The 24,376-nt window shown below is 33.9% G+C and overlaps 1 protein-coding gene and 2 long non-coding RNA genes across 9 annotated transcripts; 2 read left to right on the top strand and 1 right to left on the bottom strand.

Moving 5' to 3' along the window:
• Nucleotides 1-4,836: 4,836 nt before the first annotated feature.
• LOC107920793 (kinesin-like protein KIN-14G) lies at nucleotides 4,837-10,562 on the top strand. Of its 4 annotated transcripts, none has more exons than XM_041108706.1 (19): nucleotides 4,837-4,928; nucleotides 5,772-5,938; nucleotides 6,031-6,174; nucleotides 6,292-6,519; nucleotides 6,611-6,682; nucleotides 6,757-6,825; nucleotides 6,907-6,984; nucleotides 7,059-7,235; nucleotides 7,323-7,404; nucleotides 7,475-7,570; nucleotides 7,652-7,828; nucleotides 7,940-8,046; nucleotides 8,136-8,314; nucleotides 8,401-8,562; nucleotides 8,644-8,897; nucleotides 8,987-9,150; nucleotides 9,266-9,421; nucleotides 9,504-9,985; nucleotides 10,065-10,562. In XM_041108706.1, exons 2-19 carry the CDS (start codon nucleotides 5,867-5,869, stop codon nucleotides 10,171-10,173), a joined length of 2,808 nt encoding a protein of 935 aa, XP_040964640.1. In that variant the 5' UTR covers nucleotides 4,837-4,928; nucleotides 5,772-5,866; the 3' UTR covers nucleotides 10,174-10,562. The 4 variants fall into 4 exon arrangements, with proteins under 4 accessions (XP_040964640.1, XP_040964641.1, XP_040964639.1 ...); XM_041108707.1 differs by lacking the exons at nucleotides 4,837-4,928; nucleotides 10,065-10,562 and adding an exon at nucleotides 4,944-5,467 and having other exon boundaries at nucleotides 9,504-9,707; nucleotides 9,812-9,971; XM_041108705.1 differs by lacking the exon at nucleotides 4,837-4,928 and adding an exon at nucleotides 4,946-5,467.
• Nucleotides 10,563-15,642: 5,080 nt separating this feature from the next.
• On the bottom strand, nucleotides 15,643-18,554 carry LOC107918471 (uncharacterized). Of its 2 annotated transcripts, none has more exons than XR_001690113.2 (4): nucleotides 18,258-18,554; nucleotides 17,138-17,305; nucleotides 16,244-17,035; nucleotides 15,643-16,107 (listed from the first exon to the last, which is right to left on the bottom strand). It is a non-coding gene; the product is annotated as an uncharacterized lncRNA (long non-coding RNA). The 2 variants fall into 2 exon arrangements; XR_001690114.2 differs by having other exon boundaries at nucleotides 17,216-17,305; nucleotides 18,258-18,550.
• Nucleotides 18,555-19,218: 664 nt separating this feature from the next.
• Nucleotides 19,219-20,930, top strand: LOC107918994 (uncharacterized). Of its 3 annotated transcripts, none has more exons than XR_001690329.2 (3): nucleotides 19,219-19,683; nucleotides 20,412-20,631; nucleotides 20,728-20,930. It is a non-coding gene; the product is annotated as an uncharacterized lncRNA (long non-coding RNA). The 3 variants fall into 3 exon arrangements; XR_001690328.2 differs by lacking the exon at nucleotides 19,219-19,683 and adding an exon at nucleotides 19,710-20,101; XR_005922678.1 differs by lacking the exon at nucleotides 19,219-19,683 and having other exon boundaries at nucleotides 19,696-20,631.
• Nucleotides 20,931-24,376: the final 3,446 nt, after the last annotated feature.

The following is a 24,376-nucleotide window of genomic DNA, read 5'->3' as shown; positions in this document are numbered from 1 at the left end:
TAAAACGAGCGGATTTTGTTACGTCATCGTGACATCAAGGGAGCCCTTGTCGGGACATGGCGATGATCCCACCTTTGCTTCTGTAATTGTTACCGAATCGGACACTGTTGCACATTGTAAAATGTAAAGGCTGCCGACTTTCTACCCTCTTATCAGAATAAGGGCTCCATGAGATACCTTTAGGCCATTTGACTCAATGACGATCTTGCAACCATTCGAGTCTAGAATTCCTAAAGAGACGAGATTTTTCTTTAAATTAAGCACATGTCTGACATCTGACAATGTTCTGATTATCTTGTCATGCATCCTAATCTGAATGATACCAATGCCAGTTATTTTCTAGGGTGAGTTATTTCCCATAAGTACAACTCCTCTTTTAATCGAATTGTATGTAGAGAACCAGACCTTATTGGGACATTGATCCGCCACAAACTGATGTGGCAAATTAGGCTTTTTCAACACATTTAAGGAGCTTTTTCTCAAGCAAAATAGAGTTTTTAGCTTACTTTTTCATTATTTTTGTATTTTTATGTTTTTCAAGTAATAAGTGAAAATATCTCGTTTTTATCTAGTTTTTTTTACCCATATTGGCTGATAGTGCCATTGAGAGGTCTAATGTGTGTTTGAGTGATGAAGAGCGAGAACGACATCTAGGGTAAGGGTATCGCAATATCCAACCCTTGAAATCGCGATACCTCCAATAGTATAGAAGACCAATGAGACCCTTCATTGGTATCATGAAATCTTCCTTGGATATCGCAATATCCACCTCTCAAAGAAGACCCTCAAGTTCAATATTGTTCGATATATCGCTATTTCCTCTTTTAGGTATCTCGATATCACCTTCGTTAGAGGGATAATCTTGGACAAAAAAGGCAACCTTTGTCTACCTGACCCACCAATTACACAAGGCCCGTGTAGGGGAAATTTTGGCATTGAAAAGTCATCAGAACACCCTTCAAAATAACCAAAAATTGTTGAGGAGGATAGAGACACATTTTAGCTTAGTTTTAGGTTTAGTTTTCTCTATATTTTCTTTAGTTTTCTCTGCATTTTTCTAGGGTTTTTATTTTTCTCTTCTTCTACCTTAGATTAGAGTTTATTTTTCTTTATTTACTTCTTGTTTTTGATTTTTTTATGTTAGTTAATTTAGTTAACATTGTTGCTAAGGTTTATTTACATTTCCAATCTTTGTATTTTGTTTTTAAGACTCTTTAAGCTTTAGTTTAAAATGTTTCATTAGGGGTGAACAAAATCCGATTTGATTCGGAAAATTTGATAAAATTTTCAAATTCTGAATTAAATAGTTCGAGTTATTCGAGTTATTTGAGTTAATTAAGTTATTTGGATCAACTCGAATAAAAAATTAAGTTTTTCGATTTAACTCGAATATGAATTACACAATTCAAGTTATCCAAAAATCTGAATAAGAAAATGCAAAACTACGTCATTTTGATAAATGGCTTACCTTTTCTAAAGTTAAAAGTCAAAACCATTAAGTTAAAAGGCATAACTACTTCATTTTGATAAATGTTTACTCATTAAGTTGAAAGCCAAAATCATTATATTGTTTATGTAGTTAAATAATTTTATACTTCGTTTACTAGTTAAATAATCGGTTCATGTAAACGCAACATTAAGTATAAGTAATAGGATTTGCTAACTCGACTCGACTTGACTCAAAATTTTTTTACTCGATTCAACTCGACCCGATTGAATACTCACCCCCATATTTCATTTTATTTCACTTCAAATCTGTTAAAGTTTGTTCCCTTTATGTTTCTTGCTTTAGATTTCTTTGTTAAATGCTTTTGGTTTAATGCTATCTAATTTTTCTTGCATAAAAATCTAAACTGTCACATTTTTTTCAAGTTTTACTTTTATGACTGCTTTGTTTTCCATTTTTATGTTTATTTGCTTGACTTTGAGCATGTGTACCTAAATCCTTATGGAGGTTGGTTTATGGAGATGTGGATTAGCTAAAATATTTGGACAAATGACTAAATTGTAATAAATTTGAATAGAACTAAGAACTTAGGTAATGACACCCCTAAGGGAATATTAAGATAAAGTGAGACCAAAAGGTAATCTTATCGCGCACTTGTTCGTTAGTCCCAGATTAATTAGTGAGATTGGAAGATAAACCGGACCTAATCCACTTAAGTTAGTAAAATTAAGATAGAAAGATAAAATAGAGCCACTTGGTAATTTACGCGATTTATGTCCCTAGTCCGAGATTTAGTAAACCACATCGAAGTCAACCAAATCATTTGCTAGATAGTCCCTCTAGTTTACATTTCTTGCAATTTAGTACATAAAGTAGAATATTTAATTTTCTTACAAAGTTATCTTTTATGAATCGCCATAATATAAAATCGTATTAGTAGCCACTTAGCCTTTATTATGTATGCTAGTTATTACTCAATCACCTCTTTCTTTGGGTTCTATCCTTGGAATACTTCGGTGTTTCATTGTAACACTATAAATATTACAACTGACCTGTATGCTTGCAGTAAAACCAGAATTTAAAAATTGTTTCAGAAATTAGTTATTTCAATGTACACGAGCACAACTGGTTAGACACATATGATAGAAACACCTTGAATCTAAGATCCATTCGGATGTGAACTTAGACCTTTTAGGTCATTGATACTAGCAATAAATCATCACATTTGTCCTCGGCTACACTAACATCTGCTACATCAGCTTTCTGCTTCCCTCTCTCGTCTTTTTCGATGGCCCTCTTAGTTTTATTCTGAAGTTTATAGCATTTTACTTTGATGTGACCCTTCTTTTTACAATAGCCATATTCCTTTTCACGGTTCCTTGACTTATATCTTGCCCTTGATCTTCTCTGACTTGAATCCTTAGATTGTTGCCTTCCTTTAGCAATCGAAATCGAGGCTTACCCATATAACTTTTTCTTTGAGCCTAACTCGTTGTCGAGTTTATCCTTACTCAAAATATTTCCCTTCACATCCTCAAACGAGAGTCTCTCTCTATCGTAAATCAGGGTTTCCCTGAAACTTTTGTATGAAATGAGCAAAGATCAAAGTAGTAACATAGCCTGATCTTCGTCGTCTATGTTGGCCTCGACATTCTTCAAGTCATTTAGGAGAGTTACAAATTCACTAATGTGAGCCCTAATAGACTCACCTTCTGCCATGCAGAATGTATATAATAGTTGTTTTAATATCAAACAATTTACGAGGGACTTTGTAATATACAAGGCTTCCAATTTCCTCCATAGGGCTGCTATTGTCTTTTCCGAAAGTACCTTTTGTAATACATTGTTAGTGAGGCATAATTAAATTTTTAATAGTGTCTTCTCATCAAGTTCTTCACACTCTATCTGATTTGCATTTCTTCACACTCTGTCTGATTTGCATACATGGGCTTTTTTTCTTTGTAACGACATTTTTCAAACCATTCTGAACTAGAATTGTCGTCATCCGAACTTGGCACAAGTTGAAATTTAACTTCTCGATATCCTACCTTATTGCCATCTCTGAACGGGTTGAATGCAGAAACTGAATCAAGCTTTGATACCAATTAGTTAGGTCAAACCCGAATTATGAAATGAACACAAATGAAAATCAAGAAAATTGAATACAAATATTTACTTGGAAAATCCCCTCTGAAGAGGATAAAAAACCATGGGCAAAAAAAACTTCACTAAAGCGAAAAAAAAAACTAAAAGGGGAGTATAAGATGGAGAAACAAATAAACCTTGAACCCAAAATACAAAGATTCCCCGAATTCTCACAAATTCTCTCTTAATTTTGTTGATGTTATCCTAAACTATCTAGGGTTGCTAAGAGGCCTATTTATAGGTTGAATTTCATGTACAAATATTACTAAAACATCCCTAGAATAATTAGAGTTAGACTAGGAAAATATAATAGAGTTTAACAAGGAGAAGGAACCCGATTAAGTGGGGATCATTTCGTTACGTCGCTATTAGCTCGTTGGGAAATCTATCATCACATCGTCGAGATGTGACGTTACTTCTCGTTGGTACGCCTTAGTTGCGTCGTCAAGAAGACGACTCTTCCTCGTCACAATGTAAACTCTGTTTCGTCTAAAATACGATGCACACTCTACAAAAGGCGCAGCCGATGAGGAGACAAGCAAGGGCCTTGGTCCATTGCCAATTGGTGAAATTGCTATGTAAGGCTCTCTAATAAGTAAAATATTAAATTTAAGCACTTTAAACCTGTAGTTAAATGAAAAAATTCAAATTTTGGCCCCTCTAAAGTATAAATAATTTAATTTAAGTATTTTTAACACAATATATTTAGCTTTGGCCCTTCAAAATTTTACAATTTTATTTCGTCCCTTAAACAAAATTCCTAACTTTGCCTCTGAATATGTCATATTAAGCCTTCAATTTAAGATTACCAGTGAAATTTGTATTAATTTTTATTGATGCATTTTATGTATTGTTTAAAATGTTGTTAATATTTTAAAATAAATTATATATTTATAGCTTAGATTTTATTTTTTTAACAAAAATATTTATTAATATAATGCAAAGTCCCACATGCAAATATAGACATATATTTATCCGAAAACATAAAACTTAGAAATATATAATATAATTTAATGATTAAATTTTATTTTTATTAGAATTATAAAAATAAAAAAGGATTAAAATATTAAAATCTTATACAAATCCTAGATATGAATATTGGGTAAAATGGATTGAAACACGCCAAAACTATCAAAACACATAAAAAAAATTTAATCAAAAAGGTTGGAGAAATGGTATGATTGCCGTTATTAACCATTCATAATTTTCATTAAACTAAAAATAAAAACATAAAAAATAATATCAAAAGAAAAGTTTAAAATTAGTCCATCATTTTCTCACTTGAAAAGAAACAAAAACAATGAAGCTCTCTCATAACCGAGAGGCACGGAACCAGGTTGGGCGTGCATACCTTTTCCCTTTAATATTTGAGGGGAAACAAACTGTGAGGAAAACAGAGAAAGACAGATAGAGAAAAATGAGAGAAAATCTTTTAAACCCACCCAATTTTTCTCTATCTGTTTTTCTTCTTAGATAGATTCAATACCATTATGAACAAAATTTAGAAAATAGGAAGAAAGAACAAAACCAAAAAAAAAACCAGATTTTTTGGTTCTCTGTTTTTATTATCCTCTGTTTCTTGACAGTCTTGACAGAGTTTTTCATCACACAAAAGATTCAAATTATATATTCCTTTTCTTTTTTGGTTTTTCAAGATTTGGGTGTTCATGTTTACTGTAAAGAAATTCATATTTTGAATTGGTTCTGTAAAAATCTTTAGATTTTTTTATTCAACGGCTCGTTTTTGTTAGAAAAAAATGGCAACAGAGACGAATTTACAAGTCTCTGTAAAATCTATTTTCGAAGATGTTCTTCAACAGCAAGGAGCTCGATCATGCAACATTTATTTGGATTCGAGAAAATCCGATGAATCTTGTAATAATCTAATTGTTTTTGATTGAATTATCAATGGTTTTCTTTTACTTGTGTATTCTTTTATCAATTATTGTGGCATAAACGTTCTTGAGTTTTCTTTCATGATTATCAGTCTTTTATGTTTCTTCCTTGTTTTTGATTAAATTTAAGTTTCATATTTTATGAATATTATGTTAAGAGATTCAATCAGAAAATGGGAAATCCCTTTTACGTACCAAAGGACAGATTCGTTGAAACTACCTGTTCTTGGTTGATTTCCATGAGCTTTTGTTCTAAAATCATGGCCATTGTTATATTTGTGAAGCTTTAAGAAGATATGAAGCTGCTGGGTGGCTGAGAAGAACAGTTGGAGTGGTTGGGGGAAAAGATTTACCAGCTGAACCTTCTGAGGAAGAATTTATGCACGGATTGCGAAGTGGCATAATCCTTTGCAATGTTCTTAACAAGGTTCAACCTGGATCAGTGCCAAAGGTATATAGTTCCAGCAACAATTTTCCCTGAAAATTTTACATTTTCTCGGTTAACTTGCCTACCCAAATTCCTTTTTTTTTTTTAAATTATAGGTAGTTGAAGGAGCTTGTGATTCTGTTATTCTTTCTGATGGGGCTGCTTTCTCAGCATATCAGTACTTTGAAAATGTGAGAAACTTCCGTGTAGCTATTCAAGAAATGGGGCTTCCAACTTTTGAGACCTCTGATTTGGAACAGGTTAGAATTCGTGCTCGACATCCGTGTTAAATGCATATTGAACACCGATATGGAGATATGATCCTCCAATCACACTCACTCAAAATGAGGGTTTCTTGATTGAATTTCCTTTTGCAGGGTGGGAAATCTTCAAGGGTAGTGAACTGTGTTCTAGCATTAAAGTCGTACAGTGAATGGAAACAAAGTGGTGGAATTGGTACATGGAAATACTCTGCAAATTCAAAACCCGCAGGTTTCGGGATAGCCAAGTCCTTCTCAAGAAAAAGAAGTGAATCCATGAATTCCAGTTTTAGTGAGAAATCTTTGGATAGCTTTTGTAGTGACCAATCAGACTCCATTGAAGCAGTTAGTGAGCTTTTCGCTTTTCATTTTCATGCTACTTCATTTATTTCATCTAACATCTAGTCCAATACCTCCTTTTCACTCTTATCTTCAGGGCTCTGTAAGTTCTTTTGGGATTCTAGTTCGTGCAGCTCTTTCGGATAAGAAACAGGAAGAGATTCCAATGGTAAGACCCTTGTGCTGTAAACCCTTTTTCGGGATCGAATCCATGTGTTGAAAAACTCTTTTGGTTAATAACAGATTGTGGAATCTATGATCAATAAACTATCGGAAGAGTTGGAGAGTCGCTTGGCAACCCACAAGGAGCTGGTAAGAAGCTTTTAATTCTTCACAACACTTAAAAGATTGTTAGTGTGATCTCAAATAAACATGTTTTTGGTAATTTGACAGATTAAAATTACTGCAAAAGCTATGGAGGAATCAGCAACTGGTCATTCTCTTTCGCAAACAGCTTCATGTGATGACAAGGTAGGCCGAATGATTTGCTTCATGTGATTATCTTGTAAATGTGTTGGAATAATTTAAATAACGTAATGGTGAAGGCTGAAGGGGTTGAAGTAAAGGCCTCCTCAGCTGAGGAAATGGTTGGAGATGAATCATCATCAATCGAGTCAGAAAGAAAGGAACTTTACGATTACAAGTCCGATGCTAATGAAGAACCGATGCAACATGTTTTGAAACTGCATGCATTGGTTGAACAAAAACGACGAGATATTCAGGTAATTTGCAATTAGCATTGGTTCAAGTTACAAAAATTTCCATGATCTTCAACAAGGACGCTGTAGTTGATTTATCTGTACCTGTAGGAACTGAAGCATTGTCTTTGTTCAACAAAAACCTGTATGCAAGTTCTGCAGATGACATACCAAGAAGATGTTTTCAATCTAGGTATAAACTTAACTTCGCCTGTTCTTCAAATTAAGATGTAATAATTTCTCATTCTAGCTTCTTTTAATAGGTAAACACTTATGTAGTCTTGCTAATGCGGCTTCGGGATATCAAAGAGTTCTGGAAGAAAACCGAAAGTTATACAACCAAGTGCAGGACTTGAAAGGTAGCAGTCTTAAACAGTGGCAACGTTTGATTGAATGAATATATCAGATTCAAATGAAAATCTCAATTGCATTTGTTCCAGGGAATATAAGAGTGTACTGCAGGGTAAGGCCGTTCAAGCCCGGGCAATCCAACACTTTAAGTTCAGTAGATCACATGGATGAAAGAACTATAACAATTCTTACACATTCGAAAAATGGAAAAGAAGCAAGGAAAGCATTCACTTTTAACAAAGTATTCGGCCCATCTGTAACCCAAGGTTAGAGATTCAAAATGGAGTTGTGTTTTAGCTATGATTTTTTATCCATGTCGAATGTCAATATTTTGCAGCCTGCAAGACTTTCCTGACATGAACTCTCGTTGCCTGCAGCTGAGGTTTTCTCCGACATGCAACCTTTGGTTCGATCTGTTCTCGATGGTTATAATGTTTGTATATTTGCTTATGGCCAAACTGGATCAGGGAAGACTCACACAATGGTAAGAGATGCATCATCTTTTCACTGCACTGATAATCTATGTTACTCGGGCTAAGAGTTTATGCTAATTCATCCCATTGATGAATCCAGACAGGCCCGAAGGAGCTTACTGAAGAAGGTTTAGGTGTAAACTACAGGGCATTGAGTGATCTATTTCATATCTCAAACCAGAGGAAAGAAACCATTTCCTATGATATTTCAGTGCAAATGCTTGAAATTTACAATGAGCAAGTCAGGGATCTCCTTTCAGCTGATGGTGGAAATAAGAGATATCCTTTATATCAAACAAATAAATCTTGTTTATTGTGATTCATACACTTTTTTCTTTTAATAATTTTCTTTAACTCCTACCTACATTAGAAATCCGAAACAGCTCGCACAATGGGATTAATGTACCTGATGCCAACCTTGTGCCTGTATCATTAACGTCCGATGTCATAAATTTGATGAACATTGGGCATAAAAACCGTTCAGTTTGCTCCACGGCGTTAAATGACCGAAGTAGTCGATCTCACAGGTACTGTTGACGGTCTAAAGCATGAAGTTATGCTCTAAAATGCATGCAGCTAAGTTTCTAATGCCGCCTTCAAAACTGCAGCTGCTTGACAGTTCATGTACAAGGAAGGGACCTCACTTCGGGGAACATTCTTCGGGGCTCTATGCATCTGGTTGACCTTGCAGGAAGTGAAAGGGTGGATAAATCTGAGGTGGTCGGGAATAGATTAAAAGAAGCGCAACACATCAACAAATCTCTTTCGGCTTTAGGAGATGTGATCTCTTCTCTTGCATCAAGAAGTTCACATGTTCCTTACAGAAACAGTAAACTTACTCAATTGCTCCAAGATTCACTTGGTAAGAAGATGATTATCCAAAACCCTTCAACTGAAAAACTGTACCGTATTTGTAATTGCTGAATCATGCCATTGGTCTAAATCTGTCAGGAGGACAAGCCAAAACACTGATGTTTGTTCACATTGCTCCCGAGTATGAAGCTCTTGGAGAAACAATCAGTACCCTTAAATTTGCAGAAAGGGTTGCCACCGTCGAGCTTGGTGCTGCTAAAGTGAACAAAGATAGCGGAGAAGTGAAAGAGCTTAAAGAACAGGTTTCTTCCGGCCTATTGCAACCAAACCAAACCTAACATGTGCTTATATTTACTCATTATTAGTTTAGCAAACATTGTTTCACCTTGTTTACCACCTTTTCTCAACTGTTTTCAGATAGCTAGTCTTAAAGCAGCCTTAGCTAGAAAGGAAGGAGATCCTGAGAACCTGCCTGGTAGTCCAGAAAGAAATAGATCAAAGCTTGGATCATCCCCTTCTCTTCTTAAATGGAAGAGCTTAAGTGATCTGTCTTGCAGCACTGTTAACACTGAGGTATAGTTTGAGTGCCATTCGTAGGCCATTTTCTGTTTGTTTATCTCCAACATGATATCTAAACCTGCCTCTGCTGATTCAGTATGAGTCTTCATCGACGTCTAGAAGAGACAGTTTGGAGTCTCGAGAGACGTTAGTGACTCCATCGCATTGGCAACCTCTTGGCAGTCCACTTTCTTCAAGTTTTACGAACGAAGATGACAGAGATTCGGAGGCATCCGGTGATTGGGTGGATAAAGTCATGGTGAACAAGCATGACAACATGTCAACAAGGCCGGGTAAAGAAGTAAGCAATGGCCAAAAACTGTCTGACAAGTTCTATCAGAGTTATATTCCTGATCCTACAAAGATATACCCTGAACATAGCTTGAACAAAATGACTACAAACAGAAAGGGCAACCGAGACTTTGATGATGACTCCGATCGTGAATCTGTAACCAGTGATTGTTCGGAATCAGATTCGGTTTCATCCAGCATTCCTAAAATCACGAGTAGTCCAAACATGTTTGCATCTAAACAGAAGAAACCGCAACCCAAGACGACAGCAAAGAGCACCGAAATCAGGTAAGCTTTCATGCTGGAAACTCACTGCCATTTTCTTACATTAAGCCTTGAGTGTTCATTTTTCTTGGCTTCCACTCAGGAGTTCAATTCCGTCACTAATACCTTCGCCATCATCAATGCGCAAATCTCCCAGTGGAGTGAATCCGAATTTGCAAAAGGGAAAACGGAAAACCGGACTTAGCAAGTGATATAAACTAAAATGATGAGAAGGAACTAAGCTTCCTCATTGTTTCTTCTTTGTGTGTTATCGCTTTTGTTGTGTATCTATGGATTAGTTGCAGTGAGGAGAGGTTCACTCACATGTATGAAATTAGAGGCAAAAATTTCCAGTGTTTAGTGGTGGTAAAAATCATATATGATGATCCGTTTTCATTATTTGTGTTTGCTCAAATGGGTGTGGACTTTGGGAAATCTTTGCCTTCCCCCCCCCCCCTTCAAATTGCACTTCATTGCATATATAAGAACAGAAGGGAAGATTTGTATTATATTCGGTACATATTTTCTCTCATTATTTTGGTTGTATACAACTATTTGATTATCACCAAATGATGCATAAAACCCATGTTATCTTACCTTACTTCCACTCTTCCTATCTTTCTAAATGGTCATGACATAGCTAATCACTAAAATTCCAAAAAAATATCCAGATAATAAAAATATCTTAATAAATTATATCAATACAAAATATGTGTATATATAAAACTGAAACAAAAAGTTTCAACATGAAACAATGAAAGAAAATGAGGAGTTTAAATACACATCAAAATGAAAAGTCACAATTAATTCATATTCAAATCTACATCTAAAGCTGTAAAGTCAGTGGTTAAGTTTTTCATTAAGTTTTGACATTGATTATGAAAATAAAAAAAAAGAATCAACCCATAAATTCATACCTAAGCCCTGCCATTTTTCTCATTTCGGCACCTAAAGATTTTTTTGGTCACGACTGAAACTTAAACTATTTTTTCTCAAATTAGTACCTCTATTAGTTCAAATGTTAGTTAAATCCTTAAGTCTATTTTTAAAAAAAAATAACCAATTAAAAATTTTCATGTAACAAGAAAAGAAAAAGTCTTATTTTCTTTATTATACATTTAAAAATTATTAATCATTAAAAAAAAGAATTTAAAAAAATAGAAAAATCGGTCCAACTGATTTTAAGTCTGTATAATTGATTTGTATTGGTTCGCAAGTCAACTAGTTTAGCCCCTATCTCCGAATCAATTGTCAGTCTGAACGAATTCTAAAAACATTGGTTTTAATTTGTGTAAAAACTTTTTCAACCCTCTTAGGTTGAGCAAGTAGGCGGTGAAGTTTGAAAACAGAATTAATCACCAACGTCTCGACTTTGGAGAACCAATTTCGAGCATTATTGGCATTGCCCAACATTATAAAAGAAAAACAAATAGAAAAAAATAAATAGAGATATAATGTAAAAGAAAATAAAAGAATTGAAAATTATTTTTAAAAGTTTATATGGCATAGCAATTTATTATTGGTTGAATATTTTTTTATAGATATAACAATTTGATGTAAAATGAGTAATAGAAGATTAATAGATATCACTTGTGACAAAAAAAAATTTAGGTATCAACTCGGGGAAAAAAAGAACTGTTTAGATACTAATTTGTAGGTTAAACTTAAAAAAAAATTAAATGGTTTGACTTACAAATGTACCAATTTGAGAAAAAAAAGTAGTTTAGGTGCTACTTGTGACAAAAAAAAGGTTTTAAGTACCATAATGGAAAAAAATGTCATAATTTAGGTATCAATTTGTGGGTTAAGTTGATATCTTATTAATCTAGCAATTTATGAAAGGTTGGACATATGTATAATGTTTGTTGTTACATTGTTTTTTATGAATCACTATATAGTAAAGTTTATATTAAAACCATTTAGAATGATAGAAACATATAGAAATTCTCAAGAAATCGTTTGATATGTTTGAGGAATTGAAAAGATTTGAATATATGCATTTTTATAGAAGGATCATGATCAAAGTTTATTATAATTATTGTTAGAATTTCTAAAGAAATCAAAATATATTTTCCCAAAATTCTTCCTCATTAATACATTCAGAAGAATGATGATATAATCGTTTAGCTAATCCGATAAAGTGATCAATTGAGAAGGTAGTATTTAATATTGAAATACATATAATATAAGATATTGTTTGATTTTGTCATAAGGGGGAGTAAATACGCGACATACTCTTTTCTATTAACCAAGGTTTTGTTCTACTGAATTTTCTTAATAAAAGTTTTAATGAGACAATATATTATGGGTATTATAGTTGTTTGTATTTCTTTCCTTCACTAAAAATTTTTATCTTAATAACATTTTGACGAGACATAATATTTATCAATGGACATCCAAGGAGAATGTTATAAATATTTTATTATTATAAAGTGAGTGTTGATTAAGGTAAGAGTTTGATGAACTTCAGAATTCTATTGTCCATTTGGAATATAATTATATATCATTTATATTTCTTATATTCATAAATATAGATTTTGAGAAAGCATTATAAATATTCATATTGATAAATAAAAATACATATTCTCTTTTGCTTTTCTCTTTATAACAAAATAGAGCTTATTTTAACATTTTGTTTCTTAAAAAAGATTATTTTGTTTAGGGTAAATTGCACCAGCAATAACTCAACTTTGATGCAGCTGACAGAACAGTTACTTTGATTTCAATTTAATCACTCAACTTTCGAAAAATAACAAATCGATCACTAACGTTATCAAAAAGTGACAAATTAGTCACCCACTAACATTTTCTGTTACAGACCTAACGGGACAGATGCAGTGGCCAGTTAACGAGATGACGTGGCCAGTTGGATATGCCCATGGTGGAAACCCACCCAATTCAAGAAGAAATTGAAAAAAAAACCTAATAATAGAAGAAGAAGAAGAAGAAGAAGAAGAAGACCAACTTCAGAGATCACGGAAGTGATAACTGCACTGAGAATTACCATCGAAGTTGTGTTAGTAAGTGACATTGATGAATTCGCTGACAATGATGGCCACAAAACTGACTCAACAGCGAAAAAGCAACCTGCAATGACGACATTGAAACCTAAAGATACATATAGAACAAAGTAAATTAATTAAAGAGATTCATTTCCAAAAGAATTATTGTCTAAAATTTCAAAAACGAACCAGATGACATTACAGCAACCAAAAGGGAGAGCTTGGTATGAGAATTTTTATCTAAAAGAGAATGGATTTCTTTAGCAATGGAGGAACCAATCTCGACGCTTGGACCTTCAGGTCCTAAGGAATTACCAGTCCCGAGCGTGACACAAGCTGCTAAAGCTTTCAAAATAGAACCCAACACAGCTTTGGCATTATAACTAGCTTCCGAAACAACGTCCCTAAGAGCGTTCAAGATGCTAACAATTAAAACCGCTGCAAGCAGGCACAAAAATGACATTTACCCAAACGGAGTCAAGAGGCTCCTCTCGCAACTAGGAAGCACCTCTGTAAGGAATCCCGTCCTAGAAAAAGTCACGAATCTCGTGCATGTCGTTGTTGAACAAAATGACGATGATTCACGTAAAAACACCGCCCAAACAAGCCAAATGATGACCCCAATATCGTTGAAATCATCTTTGGAGATGACGGTTTGTTCGTCAGTGAAGTCGAGTAGGGCAGCAGTGGAGAAAGAGGAGCGTTGGTTTAGAAGGGAAAAGGTGGAAGAGGAGAAACGATTGTTGTTGAAAGGAAAAGGGGGATTTTTTTTTCTTTATTCTTCTTCTTCTACTATTGCAAGTTAACTGAGATGGTGTAGAGGCCGTTGTTTCCACGTGAGATGCCAACATGGCAAGTTAATGGGCCACCCTAGCTTTCTATTATGTCTGTAACAATAGTGACCGATTTTTTATTTTTCAAAAGTTAAGTGACGAAATTGAAATTAAAGTTATTATTTTATCAATTACATCAAAGTTGAGTGGCTGGTGGTGTATTTACCATTAAGTAGTATGATTAGTAATATATAAATACTCCAAGGGTCAAGCAAAAATTCTAATACATTTACCATAATCAATGGTTGAGGGTTTGATATTCGTCCTGGTTATAGAGCAGTTTTAAAACTCGGTATCGCTCCAATAAATACCTAGTGAAAAAAAAATTTCTAATACATTAACCCTTCTACCACTAGTGCCTGAGTGCTCTAGGTTTTAAAGTGGATGAACCAATTTCTTAAACATTGTCCCCTTTTCTTTCTCCATCTCTGTTAATGTCGTGTATCCTTGCTTCGAAGAAGATTTTCTTAGAGCAGGAAGACGAGGATGTTCCTAGCGAAATCTCTCTTGAAGGAAATGCAACATGGAAATATCGTCAGGTTGCAAGATGTAGTGCATAGTGAGAAGCGTTTATATTTGGTATTTGAATATCTAGACTTGGATTTAAAGCACATGTCCAGAATTTGGGAAAGGTCCACGAATGATAAAAACATTCCTTTATTAATTTCTCCCTGGCTTCTTCACCGAGATCTAAAACCTCAAAATTTGCTGATAGATCATCGTACCAATGCACTAAAGCTTGCTGATTTTGGTATTCATGTCAGAACATTTACACATGAGGAAAATAATAAAAAATAAAAAATGATGCGAAGTCATAATCAACATACGAAACAATTATCGTGTATTATTTACGGGCAATATGCGCTAGTCCTAAATCTCCTCCGACACTGGTGCCGACTAAGGGCCAGTTCTTTATTGCTTTTGAGAAATGCTTTTGAGAAATTTGAGTATTTGGCATTGCTGTCAAAAAGTACTTTTAAAGAATAAAATGTCCATTTTAGACATGAGATTATAAAGTAATAAATATCTATTTAAATAATGTTCAAATTAGTTAATATTATGATATTTTAGTAAAAATATAAAAAAATAATTTATTATAACTTATTGTTAATATTTTAATATATAATATTAATTTTAAATATTTCTAAGTAATTAATATTAATTATTTATAAAATTTAATGAGAATATATAAACTATATTTAAATATTTAAATATAAAAATTAAATATTTGTAATTAGATATTGACACGATTGTATTATTATAAAAATTATTTTTTATTTTTAATTAATACTTTTAACACATTTGTATTATTTTATTTTAAAATGTATTTGAATATATAACTCATATTATATACTAACATAACATAGAAAACATAAACCTAACGAATTAAAATATTACATATATTTGGATTAAAGTTTTAAAAAGGAATAATATTTATATACCAAATATAAATACTAAAAATTTGTCAATAGCATTTACAATTTAAAGTGAATACATTAAACTAGATGCTATATTTGATAAGCATATGAAAATGATTTGGTTATATTCAATAAATGATTTGGTTAATACAATACTTATATTTGATAAGCATATGAAAATGAAATTTGGTTAATACAATACTTATGAGGAGTTCAACAATCCATCAATATTATCTAAATCATACAATAACATTTAAGGAGTTCAACAATCCATCAATATTAAAATGGGAGTTGGCTTTTCTTTCTTCAGTAAGACCAATTTTTAACAAACACTGAAAACATTGAATTTTGCAAGAACAATCAAAAGGTCAATGCATAATCTGTACCAAGAAATGTCAAGTGTTCTGGAACATGATGAACAATACACATATAAAAGCAAATTCATTCCCAGATATCAGCAAAAACTGAATCATCAAGACAGAGGGGAAAGACAATTTTCTATATCTTCATCTACAAATTGTACCACTATAAAATCGGATTTCAAGGTCAAGCTTCTTGTTTTCTAGATCAGTTCCTAAAAGAAGTGTACAAATCGGAAAAAATTCTTCAAAGAATGACACCTACGAGTCAACTATACTAAAATAGCATTACATATATGTATAAAAAAAAACACTATACCAAAATAGCCAAAAAAAAATTTACTCGACAGACTTTGTGTAACTTCCTGGGATATTTACTAGCTTTGCATGATGAGTGTTTTGATCAACCTCCACTTTGGTGTATATCACAGCAGCTCCAAAGCTCCTGGCAAGGTTGATACCAGTCTCATTGACTGGTATTGTGGCAAGGTGAACCATGAACACTGCAAATTCTACGGGGAGTGGTGCCAACACCTGGTTTGTTTTACACATGCCAAAATTTAATCACTCCCAGTTTTATTATTAATAATCAGATTTAAACCCTAACTTGATATATACACATATAAAAAGAGATATTTAAGAGATGATGAGTGGATTAAAGAGTACATACAGGAACATGGGAATCCCTAGCATTCCTCTTGGGATCAGTGGTGGAGAAAACGGTGTAGACAAGAACAAAGGTACCAATGATTTCAGCACCTAAACCAGTGCCCTTGTTGAACCCACTTTGGAGCTCATTAGCACCACCTCCATAGTCGTTGTAGTAAGTCTTTTGGAAAGCTTTGACCAATCCACACCCGCATATGGCACCCAAGCACCCGTTGTAGTAAGTCTTTACTTCCTATAAAGAACTGGGAGAGGACGCCTCAGATGAGGGGGTGGAATTCGACCTTTACTTCCCATTTTTAGTGGCTACTGTATGACCTGTGCAAAGAAATACAACTCATAGGAACACTGCTGCTCTCCACTTTGATTGACTTCATTAAGAAACTTGAAAACTACTCATTCATCATGTGACATGAATAACAATCTGATATTGATGCAATGCTGGGGGATTTTAGTACATACATGCAACACAACACAATCAAGGAACAATAAATACAATTGAATCTATAATCCAACTTAAAACTCAATGACAAAAACATTAAGGAATATGTAGAAGATTTCATTAAATAATACTTATTATCAAAGTGATTACTCCTTTGCAGTATCCTAGTCCATTTCATTTTGCTCATACAGTTTTAAAATTGAAAGAACAGTCTATCATAACAATGTCCAGCATATTAGATATAAAGTAATGCATTATGTAAACACAAAGCCATAAGCAAATTGGTCTGCCACAGAAGCATTACAAGTGTCACCAAGGCATTTGTGACCAGCATAACAACAACTTCAGCTATGCCTGAAAAAACAATTAAACGAGCATTAGAGTGAAGCATATGCTAGCAAAAGCAGCACTAGAATACTTTAAATAAACAAAAGAGTGCAACTGGTTACGACTTACACGCTGTTGTTTCAAATGCTTCTAATTGAGGAGATAATATGGCTATGATGTCAAAGATGGAAACACATGTGCACTTACAGTTGTTTGAATGCTCTTCAAGATTTCTTTCTGTGTTTCCATTTTACCATCCAGGTTCTGAATACGTTGATTCAAATGCTTCTTCGCAGCCTGCCATTGTAGGATTTGTGAACTAATTAGAGGCTCTATGAATATCTCATAGCATACCATTTTAATATAAAAACTAATTAGAAAAACACAAATTGGAAGATGTATATTCATTAAGAAAACTTCAACATTACAAAAACACTCTGCAGCAAAATTTCCAAGAAAACATTTCATCAAATAATAAATTCAGTGAACTTAAACGAAAAAAGAATACACACTGGAGGAGTAAGTAGAAACGAAATCTTCCGCTTTTGGAAAGACTATAACGAAAGTCTTTTAGTTTCTACTCGATCTCACTGTATATGGAATTAATTAAAAGGCAACTTTCCATTAACATGAATCACAATTACTTTGACTAGCCAAATCCTCTTTTAGTAAAATAAATAAACTTCGTGGCATTTTCACAGAAAACTGCTTCAGTGAAGCTTTTGACCCTAAACCATGATAGAAAGTGCAACGAAGAGAGCATCTGAGACAGAATCCAGATGTTTGCCATATTGAGTTTTGTGACCCAGAAAAGATCAGAGAACGAAATGGCCTAGTAATTAGAGAAGGAAAGGAAAAAAATATGTTCGTCAAATTACAAAGCAGACAGCACGAATGAGGTAATTGTAGAAGTTAACATCAAAATGTAGAAGTATCGATTTTGTTCAATAATACAGATGCAAATAAATCAAAAGTGGCAGATGCAAATACATAAGGTGCCCAAACGAAATCCAATTTCATACCGATTTCATCAACTGAAATGCTGTAATTACTGTGCCTATTAAACAAAGCAGTTTTAACAGAATCCATGAGTTGGGGTTCAGAACCCAGAAGCAAATTCAATAGAGAGAGGGTGAACAATCGAAGAATGTAAAATTTCTGTAAAAATTTTGCTAAACTCTAAACAATCAGAAAACAACTAAAAACAAAGCAGAATGAATAATTAAAGAGAAGAAGAAAAGAAACTCACCGGCGGAAGAGGAACAAAGAACCAGAGGAAAAGAAACAAACGCAAAGAACTTGATATTTCAGGCAAAGAACCAGAGGGAAGAACGGTTTTTGGGGGAGAAAAATGGAAATTAACAGCCAAAAGCACTTTCGGCTGAAGAAAAGGAGAAAATTTTAACTTCTTCATCTGGAGAAAAGGACTTCTCCGATGGCGATTTTTTTTTTCTAAAATGGAAGCCGTTCTTCGTTCCTTTTAAGAGAAAAGGACTTTTTATTGAAAAAGTCCTTCTAAAACGCAAATGAGAACGGGCCCTAAGATATGGATGACCCAACAATCTAAGTAACAATTGCCGTAATGCTTCCTTGCAAGCCAACATTGGTTGGAAAGGTAATATTTCTTTGACAAAATGATTACACGTTTTTGATAAAATGGCAGTACGTGGTATTCCATTTTGTATAAAAATGAGTGTTAGAAATTTGTGTTACTTTCTGCAAAATTGGGCATGGTGGAGTTGTTCAATTAAATGTCTGAAAGGGGTGTCGTCATTAGTCATTTGAAATTTGATAATTCTAGGGTTTTGCAAATATGGTAAAGAAAGGAATGTTTTTTATGCTTTTGTGCTTCGTAGTTTGATGTCAAAACGAAATTGTAAAAGGGATTATATGAAATTATAATTTCACGATATTCTTATTATTTTTTAATTGAAGAATGATAAATTAAATTTTAAATTTAATAAAAAATACTAAAAATTAAGATAAAAAATTTAATCTATAATTCTTATATTGTAAGGGAGAAAGATGATGTGAAATCAAAAATTGATACAATCTTTTCTCCCTACCTATAACGAGCTTATTGAAGGATTGTGCAGAGCTAACTGACCTTATAGGGCAGTGCTCCTTCTCGGAAGCAATGGCTTATTGCCTAACCGCGTGAGTTATAATGTTTTAATTAATGAGTTGTGCAGAGAAGGCCATTTTAACATGGCTTATTGTTGGAATTTAAACTTGTTAACGTCCCATTGAAATTTTAACTCCATTAACGGCCTAAAATCCTTTCCGTTGTGAAAGTATGATTCAGGTCAGCAAAAAAATGGGTCTTCCATCTCATACAACTGAAAATGGTGGATTCAGGGCAGTCCCGTCTCAAAGAGCTTTGCTACAAACAGGAGGTCAAGCGTGATTTATTGGTGTTTTCAAATTTTGCGTTTTCGTGTAGCATCATATCAGTGCTCACTGGTATCACCACTCTCGACAACAAAACTGGGTTGACTTTTGGTGGACCAATCTCTTTGGTTTGTAGTTGGTTTATAGCTGGTGGGTTCACCATATTTGTTGGGTTATCAATGGTGAATCTGTTCCTCTTACCCAACTTCTGGTGGCCTTTATCATTGGAGTGCTAGGCTTGCTGGCCGAAATTGGGCACCCTTTGCCTCTTGGCTCATTGGCTGGTAATTGCGGGTTTATTATTATATATCTCTAGTACAGATGCTATTATTTGTATGCTAGATTCACATCGTGAAAGTCCAATCACCACAAGCATCTTTATAGTGCATAAGCTAAATTCTCATGCCGCTTTAACTTAACTTTTGGGCATTTGCTTTCTTTTCTCTTTTTTACTCTACTTGAAAGTAATTGCTGCTACTAGTGATATTAAATTATAATCACTCTTTATCCAAATATTAGTTTCCAGAGTCTTGGGCTAGTGAATTCTTGTCACCAAGCAATGGGTATCTTTTCGATGCTACCTCTTGGGCATGCCCCTTCCCCTTGTCATGATCCAAATATGGTGAATGAAGTTTGTCGCTAATATGTGTTAACTAGTTGATATACTTCCAGATGTACTTAGGAAAGTAATCAAATAAAACAGTATGATCCCAAACCTTTTTTATTTCTCCCCTTATAGTGCTATATTCTTTACAGCTGGGTTTGCTTTGGATATATTCAGTCTTTTCTTTTAGCTAACCATATTATACCTTTCTTAATTTGATATTCGAGTGTTGGGATTCGTTCTTTTGATAGAGAGTTATAATTGCTTGAGTTAACTTCAATTCTGTGGTTCTAATCATTGATACATTTCTTAATTGTTGTTGGCCAATGAGCAACTGTTGGTTTTTGTCCCCTGTTGAATTAACTAATGAAGCATGAACACAATGAGTGCTTGTTGATATGTATGCAGAATATAGGTCATTGATGAAGCTCGCACACTGTTTGATAATATGCCAAAGAAGGGTACTCGGGGGCACAAGCTTATTGCAGCCAAATCTGTAGCAAATTTGATTAGAGAGAAATTGTACAATCTAATGCGGGTTCAAAAACTTGCAGCACGGAACGCTATGGATTGTAAGTTGAATTTTTGTTCTGGTGCTTCTTATCTCAAGAAAATGCTGATAAATAAGGTAGATTTTGATCATATAACTTTAAATACTTTGCTCCATGCTTCCTTTGAGATAATGACGTTAATTTTGTTTCATTCATCTTCCATGTTGCTGCAGGTTATAATGTCATATTCAGAACATAATTGCAATTATGGATGGGATTGAATTCTATCGCGGTTAGTTCCTTGAGGGTTGGTATGGACACAGGCTACTCTATCTTGTTATTCTTTCTCCATGAAGGAACCATTGTGTTATGCTAGTAATTGGACAAGCTTGCTACTGTGTGACTATAATTAAGTTACATGCATCTATCACGTCTCTTGACTTGTCTTTTTCCCCTTTGTTTTCATTGGTCATTTATTTTCTCCACAAAACTCAATCGGGTATTCTTAGTCAAGTTCTTTGATTGCAATAGTTGCATGCATTCAAAAGGCATATTATGTATGACTGAAACGTGAAAAGTTTATCTCTGGCATTACCCCCAATAACTAAGTTCATGAACTTTAACAAGTGCACCACTCGAGTATATACATTTTTATATTGTCGAGCCATGGGCATATTACCCGCTAAATCACAAAGTGAAATTTATACAAACCAACACACTATCCACCAATGCATTATTAAGGGTACAAATGAATTTCAATAGTCTTGCAAGGCATTGCTTATTTCCTAGACATCTGACCAATAAATTGTACCCTCCACCTTGCAAATGGTTTTGAGACATGGTCACTTTATGATCACTTTATAACTTACCTCTCGATTGGGGGATTATTGTAATATCTCTACCTCACATTAGACTCGATTGGACCCTTCATTGGGCCGCTCATGACCCACTTAGTAGCATAATTGGGTAACAACTAACAACCCTCACTTACCTATAAATACCCCAAGGAGCAACATGTACAATAGGGGGACTACTTTTCACTCAAAAATCCTAATACACTAAGCCTTCTACCACCTCTGCCTAAGTCTTACTTTTCTGACATTCAACCCTAGAGTGGGTGAGCTGGCTTTCTTTGACACTGCCCCTTTTCCTCCTCCATCTCTGTTGATACTGTGTATTAACAAATTTCATTTGATTTTTGCATAGATGATTTTTACATAGATAGTACATCATTGATGAAATGGATTAACTGTTGAGACTTAAAAGCAACCTTATTTTTTAAATGTGAGGAAATTAATATTGTAAATCAAAATAATAGTACTTTTGCCGTATGTATCTTTTTTTTTTTTAGTTTTGATCTATATGGGAAAGTAATTTCCCGCAAATTATCTAGAGAATTGTTTTCATTGTTTGTGAGAAAGTAATTCACAAAATAATGTTACATTGTAAAAAAAAAGTACATATAAATTTTTGTATTCCAAACTTTGGTATCATATTAAATTCCTTAAAAGATCAAAAATTTCAATTATAACAATCGTTGCGGTAGTATCATAACAAATATATATATTGGATAACTTGCATTCTAAGAAAGCACAACAATCATCCAGTAACAAGTTGAAATTGTGGAATTGTTTGGAATAGATTATTATGTTAGTCTCAACTTGAATGATATCTTTATGTCATCGTGATTAATCCAAATTTAGGAGAACATAAATATCTTTATTCATCTGAAGGCTGCAAGAGTATTCTGAGGAGAAATGCCATCCTAGCACTTGAGGGAACTTAGCATCCGACTTGGCTCCATCTTCCAATTATTTGAAACGTGAATGTGATAGAGAATATGTTGGACATGAGTATATCAAATGCTTTCTAAGTTTCTTCATATGATCATATCTGATTCGGGTTGAATGCTCTTAAACAAGCACAGCTACCATGATATGATGATGATTGATACAATGGTTTAATTCTGCGTATATACAGAAATTGTTTTCTGTCGACTTGATTAAATCTTCCTGTCAAAGGAGCATATGAGCCGACAATTTACCAGTGTGGCTTCTACTTATCTTGACCTTAGCTAGAAGGAAAATTTAATTCAGGTTTACTACATGCATGGTGAGAAATGAAGGATAGGAATTTGGTTGCATTGCCTGAATTTGATCGTCCCTTTGGCACTGTCAAATTGGGAGATTTGACTTGCATAGTGGGTAGTAGGGAAAAAGTGTGTTTCCCCTGTGGATCATGACCTTGTTATTGGGCTGTAGACACAGGCGATTTCATGGGTTTCCTGGGCTGTCATGTCGACTTACTGGTTGAATTATTACTAACAAAGATGGTTTTCATAGCTAAAACTAGTTAATTGAATACGTATGATTGATTTCTACAGAATCATGGGTTTGTGTAACTTGATTGCTATCTTCTTAAAAAGAAAAGAAGGAGATGATGAATTATGATAATGTGGTCTTAGAAACAACCTTGATAATACTAAACAAGGGGCTTTGAAGTTATTAGTGGTGATTGTTGTCCAAATTGGTCACCTTCTGTTGCCAACTAAAATAAAATGAATAATATGTATTGAATTAAACAATAAAGAATTCATCTTTTTAAATATTTGAATTTAATTATGCCTCATCTAACTACCAAATACTTTTTCTTTTCGTTTCCAAATGCCCTTAATTTGGTCCACACCTACCCATCAGGTAGAAAAAGGGGGAAATGAGTGCAAAGTAAGGCCAAGGTTTCCATGTCGCTATCCACAAAGGCCAAGGTTTCCATGTCGCTATCCACACTGCACCGCCCCACATGTGATTGTTGAGAGGATTACGTGTCAGCTTAGGATTTGTAGACCGTTTGATCTTGTGGCCCCCAATGCAATCTATGATCAAGTAGCCTTTTCAACAGCTTCATCACGCGGTCTTATTACTGTAATTATGAATCTAGAAAAATGTTGGTTTATTCTACTTAGCATAATTACTAGAATGATTGTTTTCCGATTGTGATTGATTTTAATAGCTTAAAGTTAGATCTTAGAATGTGTTGTGTAAGGCTTTCAAAACAAGCTTTTCCACTATGTTTTTACCTCATTATATTTTCACTATCTGCTCTACATTTTAATTGCATATTTATTATTTAATTATATTTTAGGTCCTAAAAAAATGTAATTTAGGCATCTACATTACATAGTCAATCATTTTGGTCACTCATATTAAAATTTAAAATGAAAATCTGATGCGATATTTTTCTTTTAAATTTTAATTTTAATTTTCCATGTAGTTAAAGTAAAATCCATATCATTATTATTCATAAAAAAAAGTATCATTTTTGTTCCCAAATTTTTAATTTAATTTAATTTTAATCACTCAACCATCACCTATAAAATCCATATCTTTATTATTCATAAAAAAAGTATCATTTTAGTTCCCAAATTTTTAATTTAATTTAATTTTAATCACTCAACCATCACCTGAAACCAAAATGTCATCAACCGACCATCATCAACTCCTCAACCAACCCCCTCTCAGCTCTCTTCTAATTCTCACCTCCATTCATGCATACCGCCTCCGCCACACTACCCTACTACCTTAATTCATTCCACCATTTTTCACCACCTCATCCAAACCCTCAATTCCACCACCCTTAACCACCCTTTCCTTCATCACAATAAACCTTATCCGTTACTCGAACTAAACATTGACCTAAACCAATCATAGCCTCACACTACACACCGACAGCCTTCAAACCATAAATCGAAAAGAGCAAATAAAGAATAAAAAAGCCTCAAACCTAAACCTGCGACAATCCCGGTCTTTATTTCGACATTGGAGCCCCGTTCAACAATCTAAGTGGTGAAAGTAGAGAAGGGGTTGAATAGAACAACATATTTCA

This window comes from Gossypium hirsutum, chromosome D13 (assembly GCF_007990345.1).
Source record: "Gossypium hirsutum isolate 1008001.06 chromosome D13, Gossypium_hirsutum_v2.1, whole genome shotgun sequence".
Lineage (NCBI taxonomy): Eukaryota > Viridiplantae > Streptophyta > Magnoliopsida > Malvales > Malvaceae > Gossypium > Gossypium hirsutum.
The sequence above is the reverse complement of the archived record's forward strand: the minus strand, read 5'-3'. Positions and strand labels throughout refer to the sequence as shown.